A 16258-nucleotide genomic window follows, 5' to 3' on the forward strand; every position below is an offset into this window, starting at 1 on the left:
AACTATTGATGATGATAACATAAAAAGATCACTAAAGTCTGATTTCTTGCAAGCAAAATAATTTGGGATGGTTCTTGAACTCTTCTTGTGTGTGTTCATGTTGTGATTCTATTTGCTTTAACAACAACTATAATAAAAATAATAATAAATGCAGTTTTATTCAGGTTTTATTCAGTTTTATTCTTTTCTTTAAACAGTACTGATTCCACAACAAACTTCATAATATTATTGGGAATATTTACTCGATCAGACTGATTTGAGTGATTTAGCTTCTTACCAGCAGAGGGCGCCAGAAGTTTGAGAGGAAAACGTTTCCTCTCGGTTTCTTTAACTCTCGCGAGACTTCCTGTTTCCTCCTCTTTCACTCCCTGTAGCCAACATGGCAGTCGGCAAGAATAAGAGGCTGACCAAAGGCGGCAAAAAAGGTGCCAAAAAGAAGATGTAAGTCGGAAATTCTCACACCGTTATGTGAATCGGGTCTTGGGTTTTTCACTGCTGTTCTTCGGATTAAAGAGAAATGAAGGATGAAGCTGATATTAGGCAGATTGTTACAGGGTCGGTGCTAGCCTTCCCGTCGCCGGCCTCTGTGGCGCTGGATGGAGTGGCGACCTGCTCTGTTTCTGTGCTGTGCTCTGTAACGCTGCTTTCAAAACGAAATATATGTGACCAGACTTGCAGCTTTTACAGAGATGATTATAAGTATGGTGAAAGTGAGTACCTAGTGTTGAGTTTGCGCTCACAGTTGATGCCAAAGAGTAATTTGAGCTAATGTAGCCGCTAACCCTTAGCACGATAGTCGGCTTAACCTGTGTGTGAAGCTCAAACTCCACTTTTTTAGCCTTACGTTAAATGATTAATAAATCTGTTCAAAGGAAACGAAATACCCCGTGTTTGTAGTTCAGCCTTAATTGAGATATATTTTTAAATGTGGATATATTGCGTGCTAAGCTAAGTACATGTTCTATATTTGATACTGAGTTAGCTTGATTTTAGCACTGCAGGCTGACAAGTGGTTGCACATGTTCTTGAGTTTTTGTTATACAGTGTTTGTTTAAAATGTATGCCTCTTGTTTCTTGCAGTGTGGACCCTTTCTCTAAGAAGGACTGGTATGATGTTAAGGCACCAGCCATGTTCAACATCCGCAATATTGGCAAAACCTTGGTCACCAGGACTCAGGGAACCAGTAAGTCTGCTTAGTGTTTGAAGCTAAAAATGTACTTCCATGTAAAGCTAGCTGCTGTACATTAAATAAAGACAGTTATCACCCATAATTAAATTTGTAATTGACGAGCAGGAAATCTAAATGACTTGTGGCTGACACTTACAGGAGTCCCTCATAAGCTCAAAGGATGAGGTTGGGCAGATGCCTGAACATTAGACAGCTTTCATAGAGTAGTGCTCAAATGCACAACATGATTAATTTGTGCAGTGCAAAATCACCTTTTTGGGTATAATGTTTAAGATAAAAATTGGGTATACCAATTCACATCTTTTATATTTGCCAGCATTTATATAGCTGTTTTCCCTTCTAGTCTTTTGTTCTTCCCTGATAATGTTACATTTTGGATGCTCATGGCAGTTAGCAAAAGTTAAGTGTAGGGAATTGGAAGGATTTCTACAATTATCTTTTTAATAGTACTTACTGTTCCCACAATGATTTTTTTTTCCTCCTAACCTCTTTCGGGCTTGATTTCAATTGCACCTTTCAGGAATTGCCTCTGACGGTCTTAAGGGCCGCGTGTTTGAGGTGAGCCTCGCTGATCTGCAGAACGACGAGGTGGCCTTCCGCAAGTTCAAGCTCATCACTGAAGATGTACAAGGCAAGAACTGCCTCACCAACTTCCACGGCATGGACCTCACCCGTGACAAGATGTGCTCCATGGTCAAGAAGTGGCAGGTAACAATCCTTTTTTTAGAAATGATGGAAAGTTTACTGAAGCCACTTTGTTGTTTGAGAGACAAATCCTTAATTTGATTTTTAAGTACATAATAGGTGTAAGCTGTCAAAATGCAATACTGGTTCTCATTATTGTGACAGTATACTTCTTTGAGAGCCGAATTTGAGCATTAATACAGAGTACACCTATGTTTCTGTGCTGACTTGGGCCCTGGAAACTGTGGCAGTGCACGTTTCGAGTGGGGTTTTGATTGAAAGGTTGTTTAAATATTGAAGTGAGGTGATTTACAGTTTAGGTGTCAACAGCCTGAGCTGGTATGAAGGAGAATGTGTAAACTGCTGATTGAGCGTTATAAGAGTCGATGTAGGCTGTTTAAAGAGAAGCTTAAAATTAAATCTTCTCAATATATTGAAAATTTGTCATAGCAATATCACAAAAGACTCCTTGAACTTAAGTAAACCGAAGGTTGTAATTTCCCTACACTCGTGTTTTGCTGCTAATAATATATTTGGTCAATCCAACAGTTTTGATGCCCTGGTTTAGATAACAGAAGATACAATGAGGAGTGAGGAAAATGTGTTTAATTAAGGCAAAAGCAATCATAAAATGTGCCACTTCCATGCTGCAATTCTGTCATGAAATTGTTTTTTTTTTTAATTTATTTTAAAGTGAGCAAGCTAAAGTGAAGTCCACATGACTTCACCTTTTCACGTCGGACTGGTTTGGCTGTACGTCACTATACGAACGAGTTTACTGTCCAGTTGCAGCAGAGTTCATCTGCGACAAATGTGTGTTTGCAAATCCAAAGTAAAACGTTTTGGCTGCATTCTGTTAACTTTAGCAGAACTCAGATTTGTTTAGCTGTTTGATTAGATGCTGTCATGCAGCTATCCTTTTCTGTGGAGATCCGTATTGAAGAAGATAAGGATTAGATTGTATTTGGATCCTGCCGTAACCTCACAAAGCAACTGATTGCTGGTTTCTTTGGATTTCTGGATGAAGAGTTGCTATGAGTGAAGTTCTGATTTACGAAAGACTGTTTTTGTCATCATCACCCAAACAAAACAATATTAAACGAGTGTACAGTTTGAGTAGAAAATGTTTCATTATTTATCCGGTCCAGAGACTGAAAGTACCATTTTTAATCTTTCGTTTAGACCATGATTGAAGCCCACGTGGACGTCAAGACAACAGATGGATACCTCCTTCGTCTTTTCTGCGTGGGGTTCACAAAGAAGCGCACCAACCAGATCAGAAAGACCTCCTACGCCCAGCACCAGCAGGTCCGTCAGATCCGCAAGAAGATGATGGAAATCATGACCCGTGAGGTTCAGACCAACGACCTGAAGGAAGTGGTGAACAAGCTGTAAGTGTCATTCTGCTCTCGAGATGTTTCCCCAGCAGAGACAACTCATGAGGAATTTATTCCAGGCTGTTCAGCTGCTTGCTCTGTCCAATAATCTGCTTGTGGCTCTGTGTTCCAGGATCCCTGACAGCGTTGGCAAAGACATCGAGAAGGCCTGTCAGTCCATCTACCCTCTGCATGATGTCTACGTCCGCAAGGTCAAGATGCTTAAGAAGCCCAAGTTTGAATGTAAGTGATACATGCCCGTGGCTCTGTGTGAAAGAGGGAAACGTTGTTTGGGGGAACGCATGATGACAAACTGTTTCGGTCCCAAATGATCACCTGATTACTACCCATTGAGATCAACTGATGTTCCTCCTTGTAACAGAAGGTCATTTAAGTAATTTGGCAAAGTAACAGGTTTGATTGGTCTTTTTATTTACTTGTTTTAGGTGAATAAAAAGTGATATCACTTTTTTATTTTTTTAAATAACATCTTGTGTCAGTTTTGGGTATTAGTTTAAATTCTGCCGTCCTTCGTTCCAGTGGGCAAACTGATGGAGCTCCATGGTGAGGGTGGTACCGGCACCGCTGCTAAGGCATCTGGTGATGACACTGGAGCCAAGGTGGAGAGAGCTGACGGCTATGAGCCCCCCATCCAGGAGACTGTCTAAAAACATCCCAACAGATTTAATAAAAAATGTAAATGACCAACAAACTCCACTTGGTTTCTGTCTTGTGTACTCGTGATAAAACTGCATTTAATGCATGGAGGTTTTTCAAAGACACAACAGGAAGGCTGTGTTATTATTTAGACACTATTTTGTGTTGGAAGTTGTCTATGTGATCCAGAAGAAAAGAATTTGCTTTATTTTCTAGGTCTGAATAAGTACAGCAAAACATGTTACTTCAGTCTTCCAGGTTTCTAAAAGGAATCTGAAGGTCAACAAGCTTCACATTTTCTATATATTTGAAGTGGACATTGACTGTGTCACTATATGGTTTATTAGGTCTTGAGTTTTAACAACTCTGACAGTTTGAAAGGGAGCTATATGTGAAATGAACACATGAACCTGTAACTAGTGCAGACATTTAACCGAATGTTTCCTACATTTCATTTTGTAAGAAATAAGCTGGCCCAGCCTTAAAGCATTTGTTTTTGTTGTATAAGTTTTACTGTACAGAAGCTATAAACCTTTTGCAGACCATAATGTCATGTCAAACAAGCAACAATTACAGAAGTGATGGCCCTTGCTCTTTAATTTGACCCTTGGAAGAGGGTGGGCAAAAACAAACAAGTAATCTGAAATTTAAGTGAAATGTAGGAAAACCCTGCTAATAAGCTGATAATATTCATGTTTAACCTTAACTATCGTGTACATAACAGCCCCTCATGCAACAATGTTCATGTTTACAGTGTTCAATAAGAAGAAAATGTGTATTTATACTGAATTATAAATACTGCTGATATGTCCAATTATTTTGGCCATTAGCCTCCTAAGGGATAATCTTTAATTGGTGAACCAGAAGCTGACATTTTTGGGGCATTTCACATACTTTGAAAACCCATAATTGAGATTATTTGATGGATTGGAAGGAAAAGGAGACAACCCAGTAGATGGTGGAAATACCCAGTTGAATCCATAGTAAATAAGTAAACCAATATTGCCAAACATCTTTATTTATGATAGCTCACAAACTGCAGTAAACAGATTAAAAGCAATAGAGAAACATTGCACTAAATAAAATACTGTGTTTTAAGTTAAAGGTGCCCCAAATTTTACTTGTTCCCTTCCAAATGTCCCTTTCTCGCGCTGAGGGCAGCGGCCTCGCACATAACGTAATCTTATTCCAGCACTTGCACATAGTTCTTAGGAACCAGGGCCCGGTTTTCCCCCAGTTCCCCCAGAAACCATTCGTCATCAATGGACTCCAGATTGGTAATAATATCTCCAACCTGTGCAAGAAAAAAATAATATCACAACTTGATTCTTTCAGTCGATGCTTTTTTATTACTGAAGGAAACATGAGTTTACCTGGAATGTGAGTTCCTCATCGCAGTTTGATTCAAAGCTATACAGAGCCCTGGCTCTTCTTCCGTCCTGCTGGTTAGTCGTCTCTCCTGATGAAGCAGGCATTGGAAGAACTGGTTAGTTTTTACCTTTTGAAATGAGGACATGTTCCTTTCCTCCAGAGAGCAAAAGCATTGGCATCATAACTGGAGCAATGTTGTTATCAGGCAGTTGCCAGAACATCAGACAGTCAGAGAGTAAAGGTCAGACACAGAGGATGCTTTGTAGATGAATTAGCGTTACCAGAACTTGATCGAGTTTGTTATTGGTCACATGTAGGTGTGCAAGAGGCCAAGCTCAAGTAGTTAGGACGGCTATAAAACCTCATTAACGCCAGGATGCATCTTAGTACCTGTGTTGGTCTCGATGAAAGCCCTGGGGAACATGCCCTCTCTGCTGTTCAGCCTACCAGAGCTCCAGTCCTCATTTAAATGCTTGGTGACCAGGATTCTGTCGCCCTGCTGAAAGGAAACTTCGTCGTCTGACTTTGCGGTGTAATCGTACAGAGCCACTGCCCATTCCACGCTGGACTTGGGCGCCTGCAAAGAGAGAGAGAGAGAGGATGTTACATATGAGAAGATAATAAAAAGGAAAAATGTGGGAGTATTCTGCAAGCAAAACACAATGTACTGGCTCAGCTACGTGACCAGCATCATCTCTGTTGGTGTTTCTGCTTCCGTAAACATTGGTTACCTGAGCAGGTTTAGCAGCTTCAGGAGCAGCCATGCCTGTGAAAATATCAGTGGAATAAAATGAAAAAAAAGGCCAAATGAATAGATGGGTGCACTTTGTTATCAGCAAACTGATGAATTATGGGTTTTTAAGCACTTGTTGCTTTTATTTTAGATCAAATATGGAGGAGTTGCGGGAGTTCTTGACCTGCTATATGCATTCATGAGCTCCTCCCTGCGGACGGGACTTTAGTAAACAGAGCTTTAATGAAACAGAAACAGAGGGACAAATTCCTGACATGCCATACAGGGAGAGGTCCCATTAGCAAAAAGGAAAGCTGTGAATAAAGTATTCTGTTGAACACCGGTTGTTCTGATAAAGGTCAAGGATAGGATCGATGATCACATTTAGTACATTGAAGATGTGTTTCAATGTGGCTTAAAAAAAAAATCAAAGATATAGGGGTAGCTTGTTTTTAAATGTTCTTACCAGGCAGCGCCACCCTGCCGGACTGCTGCTGACTTGGAGGCGGAGGCAGATCTTCAATGACGTCCACGAAGTTAAGGGGGAAGATGCCGACGGAGTGGCCAATCTGTCCCCGAACCCAGTCCTCCCCCACATACGCCTTCAGCTGGATCACATCGCCCTCGGAGAACGACAGCTCATCGCTGTGCTCGCCCTCGAAGTCGAACCTCGCCTCACATCTCGGGCCACTTAAAGGGATGTTTCAAACAGCCGATTAGGGTTGTTTGCGAAGGCCGACGCAAAGGTTTTTAAAAGCCGTGAAAAAAGTACCTGACAGGTGCCGATTTTGGCTTCGGTTTCTTTTTTTCAGGAAGCACTTTCGGTGAGCTTGACTAATTAGGAACAAGAAAATAGCCATGAACTTTCTTCATTCATTGATTTGGACTTACGTCAGACAGAATTTCCAAGAAACAGATGGGTAATTTGTCGAAACTCACCAAGACTTCGACGTAATTGATGGGAAAGAAACCAGTGGATCCATTCAAGGTACCTCTGTACCACTGGTTGTCCATCTGCTCCACCTCTGTCACAACATCTCCTTCTCTAAAAGTCAGCTCCTCTGAACTCTCTGGAGGAAAACCAAACATATCTCAAACAATACCCACCCTATTTTTTTTTATCTAGCACCAATACATTGTTTCTACATGATTATTTTCTGAAAGCAGTTTCAAAGAACCGGATCCATTACCCGGGAAGAAGTCATACAACGCTTGAACTTTCAGTCCAGAACCGTCTCCACCAGAAGCAGTAGCGCCGGCGTCCTGAAGAGAAAAAGCAAAAGGTTTATCTACTGTTTGTCAGAGCTCACTGAGCACGAAAATACAGAAGATCCAAATCACTCCTAAATAAAGAATAATGCACCTGTGAGGAGTAGTCGTCTGACTCAAGAGGAGTTATGACGGTCATCCGAGACTTCTTCACTCTCCCTCTGTCTTCTCCGACTTGGCACTCAAATTCACTGCGGTTAATCTCTTCCAGCAGCAGGAGAACTTCATTTTTCTGTTGCAAATACCAACAAAAAAACCCATCAAGTATAGCTGTTCAGGGGCAAGGGAAGAAGTGCCACGCCGTGCGGGTCGTTTTCGTCACCTGCAATGACAACTCCCCTGTATTACTCCCATCAAAGTCAGAGGTTGCGATCCCGTGAGGAAGTGGAAGCTGGTAAGAGAAATAGATGTTAACGGATGCTCAAGATTTAGAAATATAACTCAGCTCTGCTTCTCACAATATATTTGTTGTAGAGACGGTGGCCTGGAGAGGGTCTTGGAGGTAAGAGGAGTCCCTTCTTGGAGGGCTTCTGCGACAGGTATTTAGGTGACGCTTGCTGTGGCGTTGACTGGGATCGACCCACAGCCTGGAGGTTCGGTGGAAGAGGCCTTCCTGGGCCTGTTTTGGCTGGAGGAGGGCGAGGTGGGAGGGATTTGTTCATACTGGGATTTCTGAAGTACAAAACCGTCCCCCCCCAAAAAAAAACTTGAGTTAGGTTCCATCTTTAGAGCATCTGTGTGACGTAGTGCTTTAATTTTACTGACTGATTGTCCCCTTACCGAGGTGGGAGTGATGGCTGCGGGCCAAAATTGTAAGAGTTCTGCAAGAGAATTTCATTTTAAGCACCAAAAAGAAAAGAGGAATTTGTCGCAGGAGGGTGTAGCACTGACACTAATGTAACCAAAGCGCACAACATTCACAAGCAAAGCATTCATGGGGCAACAACAGTTTCTTTGTTTGTGGAAAAAAAAAAAAGAGAAGGTGAAGCAGTTGAGCTTCTCAAGTCACAGAACAAACCCAATGAAGACTTAAAATATTAATTAAACACTGTTTAATTAAACTTTGGTGGAAAAATGTTGATGTACTTTGTAATCTAAAGTGATAGCTCTGATATGATTCGAGTTTATTGAGGTTTGTGGCTGCACTGAGAAGCAAATCTTACCTGAAGGGACAGCGAGTGTTTGATGCCTTGTTTGTTGCTTCCTGGGGTGTTTACAGATCCTACAGGATTCCGAGCCGGAAGGGTAGGAACACTGTCCTGAAAGTTGTCTGACATCGAAAAGAAATCTGCTTTTAGCACATCATCTTAACAACGTGGGCCAATTTACAATTGGTAAAAATGATCTGAAAGTGGGAACAAAGAGACTGAAATCTCCCAAATTCTGTTATGGATATGTACAAAAACCAAGAAAACTCTCACTAATGCGAGAAATGTTGGACTCACTTGAACCCGTCTTGCTGGGAACCCTGATAGTGGTTGGTCTTTTTCCTACACTTGGCTTGTTGGTGAAGTTTCCACTCCCATCCATACTGTATTGAGGTTTGACCGGGATGTTATCTGAACAAAAGGTAGACATGTCTTCATGTTACAGCGACCAGAATCAGAGCAGTGAAGTGGATATAAACAAACCGAATGAGACAAACTGCCTTATCCCATGTATAAAACATGTTAGAGGAAGTATCACGATTCCAGCTGAATGCTACTCACTGAACGTGTTGTTCCCGTGCTCATCGTCCGTGAACATGGAGGCCGAGTTGTGGTTGTTTATATTCAGGTTGGGTTTCAGTGGTTCTCTGAAAGGTTTCTCCGAAGGCATGGGTTCCTCCTCTTCTTCGACGCTGTCCGATCTGGCCAGCACAGGAGGGCGGGATCGGTGCGGTGTGTTCCCTTTGCTGTGCAAAGCCTCCAGCTCCTCTCGTATGGATTGTCCCACTGGTTTCGAAGAGGGCGGAGGTCTGGGGCTTGTGAAAGGGTTTTGTGCAGCTGGTGCATTTAGACTGGCGTCATCTACACTTTGAGCTTTAAAAGCTGCAGGAGGTCTAGCAGCAACTGAAGGTTTGTAGGAGGCCCTCCTGGGTGGAAGACTTGGTTCATTTCCCCCTTCGGCACCAGCCTGGCTCTCAAAAGCCTGGATCCTGGCCCGGAAACTCTGCTGACTGTGATTGTTGCTCATCTCTCCGACTGTATCTTCATCCTGTGAGTTCTCGTCTGATTGGTCAACAGTATGAGTGCTTCTCTCACACACGTTACTTTCACTGAAGACCTCCAGTAATTCCTTCAAGTACCTATTAGTGGAAACCTCTTGTGAATCAGACTGGAGTATTTCACAGTTTTCATCAAATTTGACCAAAGTCTGAACTTCGGGCTCCTCTTCTTTGGCAAACTTGCGCAGTTTTGTACGAGGACGTGGAATGGGGGGTTGGCTGTTTGCAGAATTTGACGAGGTAGTTTCAGTGGCGGCGGCAGTGACAGAACAGCGACTTGTAGGAATATTCCAGTGGACAGTGACAGATCGAGTGCACGTGTGTGAGGAATCTGCCCTTTCAAGCTCCTTTACATCAGATTTAGAGTCACTTTGGCCCTCGGGGATTCTAACTGATGTTTTTGTTTGAGTCTTTACGAGTCTTACAGGTTTTCTTTCTGCTGCTTTTGGCAACAATGGTCTTGGGGGCTTTAGGGGCTTTTTACCTGGACAAAAAAAAAAAGATGTTTAGAAGACTTAAAATTACTACTTAAAAAAGCTATACTGGCTAACTATTAAAAGTGCTTGAAAAAAGAAAAACCTTTTAAAAACCAAGAGAGGGTGACTCATTGCCTCCTATTGAAACACTAAGGATTACCATAACCCTACTAGGGAAACTCTACCCGTATACACCCAAGGAATCACATGAAATAGTTTGTGGTGATGACTGATGCCTCACCAGCAGGACTTCTCTCAGTTGGTGGAGTTTCACCACAGCGTGAAACAGTCTCTTTCCCAACAGCGCCTGTCTGTGTGCAGCTTGTACTCTGGCGGGGGGCTGCAGTGGGCTTGACAATATGAGCCTCCTGGGTCTTTTCTTGAATCACCTGATCATAGGAAGGCGGAGGCCGAGTCATGAAAAAGAGAGAGACCGTATTTTGTCTTGCATTGTAGCATTTCCACCTAACGCGTCTGCTGAGGATATTTTATGGGTTTATGTTTGTATTTTTACACTTCCAGTTGATAAACTTCACATATTTAAGACTAAATTAAAAGTGTGAACATAGCTTTATAATGACTCATATAAATAAGTGATGTTTTTGTTGTGTAAATTAAACCACCAGCTAATTTAAACACTAGCATTTCATTCAAATCTACCTGTGAGATGGTCTGAATGCCGGCGGACCAGCTCGACTGAGGAGGAAAAACCCCCGAGCCTCCTGAGAACAAGCTGCTTCTACCCAGAGGTCCCCCCGAGACGACGGTGATGTCCGGTCGCCTGAATGACAAACACTGTGAATACCAGAGAGACAGAACTCACCCACTTCCAGTCCACCTTAAACCCGAACGTTGTAGAGGTTCTGCGAGCAAAGCAGAGTCCTGCCAGCCGCATAAACAAACCTGACATTTCCACACCACTATAAGGAGCAAATAACATGGTCAAGATGCAAATAAGACAAGAGTTAAAGTCTTTACCTCCTCTCTCTTCTGCTGTTATCTTGAGAGTTTGTTCTTGCTGGTAGAAGAAAAAAAAAAGTATTGTCTTTATTTCAAAAATGACAAAACACTGAGGTTACAAAAATTTAAAGTTATAACTTCCTGATGTATATAAGCTGTTCATGATTATAAACATTCTCAGATCTCACCCAAAGCAAACTCACTTCGTTTGGTAGCAGTTTGGAGAGACGACAGAGGTTTCTGACTGAAAAGAAAGCACCACATGAATCCTATTAGGGCGCTGGTGTTTTAAGAGTCAAAAGAAATCTCTATCTGCTTATACAGCCACACGTCTGATAGTTTTAATGATTCAAGACAATCAATTAACACAACAACGGGTTAGTCGGCCTTTACAGACACCGCATGAACGAGCAGCGTGGTGCACGTGTCTCTGTGTGGACCTCCTGTCTGTCCAGATCTCTGCATTGTTTCATTCATTCACAACTTCACAATCAGCAGATCTGAGCGTTAAAAGGGCCGGCAGCACCCTGCTGCGAGGCTGGAACCACCACAGCAGCTAACAGTGACCTACCTGACGTGGAAATGTTCTAGTTTGGTTCTTTCAGCAGGATCTGTGAAGAGAAAGAGAGATGGGGGGGGAAAAAAAAAAAAAAAAAAAAAAAAGAGTTGTTTTTTATTAAAGAGACATATGACATTTGGCCACTTTGTAACGCTTTTTACTTTTCAAGTAAAGTTTCAGATTCATACTTGTATTAAAACGGAAACTTTCTGTCTCACCTGAGAGTTGCACTAGATAAAACCATCTGCTCAATGACTAAATGTCACCCCTCTGGTGGTTTAAACTTCTACTGAGCCAGAATAATGGAGGATATGTAACCATATAAATCCTTAATCAAACTGCGCGTCTCTTCTTGAAACAAACATGAACATGTGCCAGTCTGCAACTTTGCTTCAGTTCATCTCCAACTCAAATCTTTTAGCTTAAGGCTTTAAATCAGCTTGTTCCAATCCAATGTAGGCCAATATAAGGAAACTACAATATAAAACAACCAGTCCTTGCAATGGTGGACTTCTCAATCTACATATACTTATGTCTAGACATTTTGTTTCTGATATTTTGCTTGCTGTCTGCTTCTTTGTTTTCCCCCTCCGTTCTCTACCCACATCGCACTGTAATTATTGTCACTTTATGCAGTTAAAAAAAGAATAAAGAAGAAGCACAATGCCAGTCATTGTAAACACGAAGAGTCACTTCCTGAGTTTTTAAATAGGACCAAATATACAATTCAAAGAGCATCGAAATATACCAGAAAGTGTTGAACGCTGGCCATTATTGTCCAAAAACAATACAGCAAATTAAAGACTTCTTTTCTCTGACATGTGACATGTTTTTATTCTGTTGTGGCTCATTCAGTAGTTTTCTTAACTTTAAGGTGTTCCAGATTATTTAGGTCAGATGCCTGACCTACTTCTCAAGTCCCGCACTCTCTAAGAAACACAGCCAGAGTAAAAATCACAGCACACAGCCATCAGTTTGTTTAATTCAGAATCCATTTTGTACTTGATTGACTCTCCCACTCCTTGTTCAAACTGGAAGTTCAGCAGCATCGACTGAACCGACGGGATCGGTTTGGGAAGTCTTGACGAACCTGTCGGTGTGCTTTCAGGAACCATTTTAGACGTGTGTGTTGCACATTTTAAACATTCACATAATGTAATGTATGTTTGACCTGAGGACATATTTACGTGAATATACAATAAAGGGAAGAAAAGTATGTTTTAAACACATTGGTTAGGTAAAATAAAAAAGGGTTTATGTGTTTTTATGTGTGCTCTGAAGAGAAAAATGCAGGCAGAGGTTGAAGATGACATTATTGTCACCGCCTGTAGCCTTATGCCATGACGTCACACCTGTTGTTTATTGTCTGTTAGAGCAACATTGTTCCTGATTAAAGTTTAACAGCATGCTAAGGCTAAAACTGGTCTTTCACTCAATGAGAAAGCTCTAAACCATAATCCCTTTCCTGTAGGTAGGTTGTCTGACAGCTATAGTCTCATTAGAGCACAGATTGTAACCCTAAACAAACAACAGATCACTCATAAAAACTATATTATGATTCTCCCACCTGGATGGATTTAAAAGGAGGAAAAGTCTTCAGCGTGCAAAAAAACAGTAATTCCCAACCGGATCTGTCCGTCCGGGTCCCTCTGAGTGTGACAAAACGAACCTGAAGGCAGCAGCACCAACACACACCCACACCGAGAACAGAGAAGAGGGACGGCCTTCCTTCATGTCTTCCCTGCGCTTGTGTTTACTCGGCCAATCCGCTGAGCTGGAATGTGACCATTCAGGAAGTAGAGCCGGTATCAGTCACAGGTCTCAAAGGTGTCCCTAACATAACACTGACCAATAAAGTCAGAGGCACCAACTTGCATATCTATAAGTCATAAAGTCACATGAGCTGCTCTGAACTAAAGCCAACAGTTCGAGAGATATCGAAAGGTAAACATGTTTAGCCTTTTGAGTTAAATAAAGTAAACATGAAAAATAATCTCAGGTTGGATGCTTGGCAAGCTCAAGTTGAACAACAACAAATCTTATTAAAATCAAATGAAAGTGACAAAAGGCTTTACTTACAGGGATAGAATTTCCAAAGGATTTTAAAAACGTGAACAGGTAATCAGTTCAGGGAGGAGGTCCGATTAAAGTTCTTCTCTGGTTCATGTTCATGTTCTTTAACTTATGGAAACTGAAATTAGGGTCATCTTTTTTCGAAAAGTTGTGGACATTTTGGTGGAACATGCTAAATGGCGACAATGAAATCTCGATAAATGTGTTGGCTCCCAAAGTTATAGCCATTTATGTGTTTGATTAGGTCAACTGGTTGTGGTGGCCATCTTGATTTGAGTTGAGCCCAGAAGTTATTCAGTTGCAGGTGTGCATCCAGTGATTAATACAAAAGAGTTTCATTAAAATCTGTCTAGTGGTTTGTGAGATATTTTACTAAAAGACACGCATGCACACACACTCAGCTGCTGAAATCTGCAGGGCTGGTCTCTTTTCACAGCTGTTCTCCCCCTTCAACACGTGCTGACATTACTCAGCAGCAGCAGCAGCAGTCACAGAGCAGCTGCTGCAAACAAAAAGAAAGGAAGAAAAATGATCTGCCACCATGTGTCACACACTCTGCCAGGCACAAGGGAAAACAAAACAGATCCAAGTCGCAATCAGATCAGCTGTGATGACTGGTTTGACGACAGTGTCGCTCAGCAGGAATGGGGGGGAAAGAAAAGCTGATTGCATTTTACCTATCAGACAAAACACGCTGAGATCCTCGTCGCCTTTGTTTAAAAGTGGCAACACTTTGCAGCCGACAGATCAAGATGCCGTGAGTGAAACGCCAGCAGGAGTCAGAGGAGACTAACGGCGTCGGTGCGGACTAATCTGCCGGGGCCTGAAACCGACGCAGACCCACACATATCACTCTGAAAGGAGGATTTGAATTACATCAATTAGAATCACACACACAGCAGCGGCACATTAATGTCACACGGGGGCCTGTCCGTTCAGGAATCCCCACCCAGGCAGCTGACGGGGGTCTGAACCGGCGCAGTGACAGCAGGGAGGGCAGGCCACACCGTTTGCACACCAGGTGCTGCAAAGAGAAGCAGCTTAAAGAATTAAAGGCCTGGCATTCCTTGGAGGAATGCACGTCACCCGCTCCCTTTCACGCCAGACTTTTAGACTCAGATCATCTGATGCTGAGAAATGACAGAGCTGTAGATGTCTTGGTCGAGCCTTAAAAAATAATATAACATATTGCGAGATGTCACACTCAAAGTAGGAGTTGAGGATGACTCTCAGCTACTACCAAATCTAATTTTAGCTCAATAACTGTTAAATTGACTGAGTTGGAGCCATTCTCGTGTTGGCTCATGACATTTAGCTGTGGCTGCCATCTTGAAGTGGACTGACTCCAAAAGGTAAACAGTTATAGATGTCCATTCAATGATTTCTCTCTGCTACTTTCATTCAAATTCACCCAATGGTTCATGAGATATTTTGGCACACAAGCACACACAGGAACACATGGACTCACACACACACACACACACACACACACACACACACACACACACACACACACACACACACACAGGTAAAAACATTATCACCTGCGGGCAATATAAACCTAAACCAAGGAGGAAGTGAAACCTGAGATCTAAAGCTAATACAGCATTAGTGCTCATTAGCCAGATTGTAAGGAAAACAAAACAAATTGAAACCAACAAAATTATTGTTTGAGAATTAAAAAGTCAAGATTGGAGCTGAAATCCCCAAACTGACCCACGGTTCACTCACAAGAACAAAAGAACTGGTTTGTCAAACTAAATCAGTACAGTTAGGAGTTTTAAATAACTGGAGCAGTTAATTATGTTTTTACACTTTGGGGAACGATTTGAATTTGAGCTCCCCACCAACAGATTTTCACACAGTTACAAACTGATTGTGCTTTTAAGCTACAAACTAGTTCCCACATCTTAAGATCCGGTAAATGACGTGCCAGTTTTTACCTCCATGAGTTCCCGAAGGCACAGAGTTAAAAACAAACTTCATGCAAACTACGGCATGCGGTTTTGATCTAAAAAAAAAACAAAAAAACATCAAACTTTTAGGGGGATTCTAACAACTCTGGGAAAGTTTTCAGTCTGTTACATCAGAACCTGCTACCTGTTGTCTGGCTTCTGTCCCACAGGTTCTGGTCCTTCCTGTCTTCTGCCATCATCTGGATTTGAAGTGATGCTGAAGGAATTAAATAAAAAAACAACAGCTCTGTCTCTTCATGCCGTCCTCTGCTCTCTGACTGTCAGAGGGTGGTGCCCGGCAGCAGCAGAGGGTGGGTGGAGGTGGTCCCGCTCACTGTGCGGACCCCTGCGCCTGTGAGGGAATGTGCTCTGTCAGAGCAGGACCGATCAGTCACTTTAACCCCTTCCACCCTGCCCTGTTCTCTCTCTCTCTCTCTAACTTTTAACTAATTAATCATATTTAAACAAATAAATACATTAAAAAACAATAAGAATTTATTGTTTTTTTTTCTTAGATCAGCATGTTGAAAATGTTTCAAAATCACGTTCACTGTGTGTGTTTCACAAGTTAATTTAACTCGTTTTCACAGGTGAAAACATGTAATTCTCACATGTGAAGTCAATGTGTTTTTATTTATTTCCTGTAAGGATGGATGAGTGGAGTAAATAAACACATTTCTGGTCATTCCATGTGGTGATCCCTTATTGAAACATCCCATGGACTTGCACATGTAAAAAACATGTGTGTT

The 16258-nt window shown here is 41.9% G+C and overlaps 2 protein-coding genes and 1 non-coding gene across 4 annotated transcripts; 2 read left to right on the forward strand and 1 right to left on the reverse strand.

Moving 5' to 3' along the window:
* Nucleotides 1-314: 314 nt before the first annotated feature.
* On the forward strand, nucleotides 315-3963 carry rps3a (ribosomal protein S3A). Its single transcript, XM_017412161.3, has 6 exons — nucleotides 315-441; nucleotides 1081-1184; nucleotides 1711-1898; nucleotides 3057-3265; nucleotides 3384-3493; nucleotides 3791-3963. The coding sequence occupies exons 1-6, from the start codon at nucleotides 380-382 to the stop codon at nucleotides 3916-3918; spliced, it is 801 nt and encodes a 266-aa protein (XP_017267650.1). The 5' UTR covers nucleotides 315-379; the 3' UTR covers nucleotides 3919-3963.
* LOC112450299 lies at nucleotides 3548-3618 on the forward strand. The gene has a single exon (XR_003038869.1). It is a non-coding gene; the product is annotated as a small nucleolar RNA SNORD73 (small nucleolar RNA).
* Nucleotides 3964-4907: 944 nt separating the features above from the next.
* sh3d19 (SH3 domain containing 19) lies at nucleotides 4908-15747 on the reverse strand. Of its 2 annotated transcripts, none has more exons than XM_017406746.3 (21): nucleotides 15655-15747; nucleotides 11494-11533; nucleotides 11111-11166; nucleotides 10941-10980; nucleotides 10623-10743; nucleotides 10204-10351; nucleotides 8990-9970; nucleotides 8726-8839; nucleotides 8444-8550; nucleotides 8061-8101; nucleotides 7739-7952; nucleotides 7603-7671; nucleotides 7375-7512; nucleotides 7202-7274; nucleotides 6951-7081; nucleotides 6784-6845; nucleotides 6478-6701; nucleotides 6010-6044; nucleotides 5669-5855; nucleotides 5281-5366; nucleotides 4908-5201 (listed from the first exon to the last, which is right to left on the reverse strand). In XM_017406746.3, exons 1-21 carry the CDS (start codon nucleotides 15707-15709, stop codon nucleotides 5091-5093), a joined length of 3033 nt encoding a protein of 1010 aa, XP_017262235.1. In that variant the 5' UTR covers nucleotides 15710-15747; the 3' UTR covers nucleotides 4908-5090. The 2 variants fall into 2 exon arrangements, with proteins under 2 accessions (XP_017262235.1, XP_017262320.1); XM_017406831.3 differs by having other exon boundaries at nucleotides 11126-11166; nucleotides 15655-15744.
* Between the last annotated feature and the right edge of the window lie 511 nt (nucleotides 15748-16258).

This window comes from Kryptolebias marmoratus, linkage group LG3 (genome assembly GCF_001649575.2).
Source record: "Kryptolebias marmoratus isolate JLee-2015 linkage group LG3, ASM164957v2, whole genome shotgun sequence".
Classification (NCBI taxonomy): domain Eukaryota; kingdom Metazoa; phylum Chordata; class Actinopteri; order Cyprinodontiformes; family Rivulidae; genus Kryptolebias; species Kryptolebias marmoratus.

Bases quoted from the DNA above. Each gene is read 5' to 3' on its own strand.
- rps3a (XM_017412161.3), top strand. From the start codon at position 380: ATGGCAGTCGGCAAGAATAAGAGGCTGACCAAAGGCGGCAAAAAAGGT. The intron at 1,185-1,710 runs GTAAGTCTGCTT...TGCACCTTTCAG, and splicing joins CACCAGGACTCAGGGAACCA to GAATTGCCTCTGACGGTCTT. The intron at 3,494-3,790 runs GTAAGTGATACA...CCTTCGTTCCAG, and splicing joins TAAGAAGCCCAAGTTTGAAT to TGGGCAAACTGATGGAGCTC.
- sh3d19 (XM_017406746.3), bottom strand. From the start codon at position 15,709: ATGATGGCAGAAGACAGGAAGGACCAGAACCTGTGGGACAGAAGCCAG. The intron at 8,840-8,989 runs GTGAGTAGCATT...CCTTTTGTTCAG, and splicing joins GCACGGGAACAACACGTTCA to ATAACATCCCGGTCAAACCT. The intron at 5,202-5,280 runs GTAAACTCATGT...TTTCTTGCACAG, and splicing joins ATGAGGAACTCACATTCCAG to GTTGGAGATATTATTACCAA.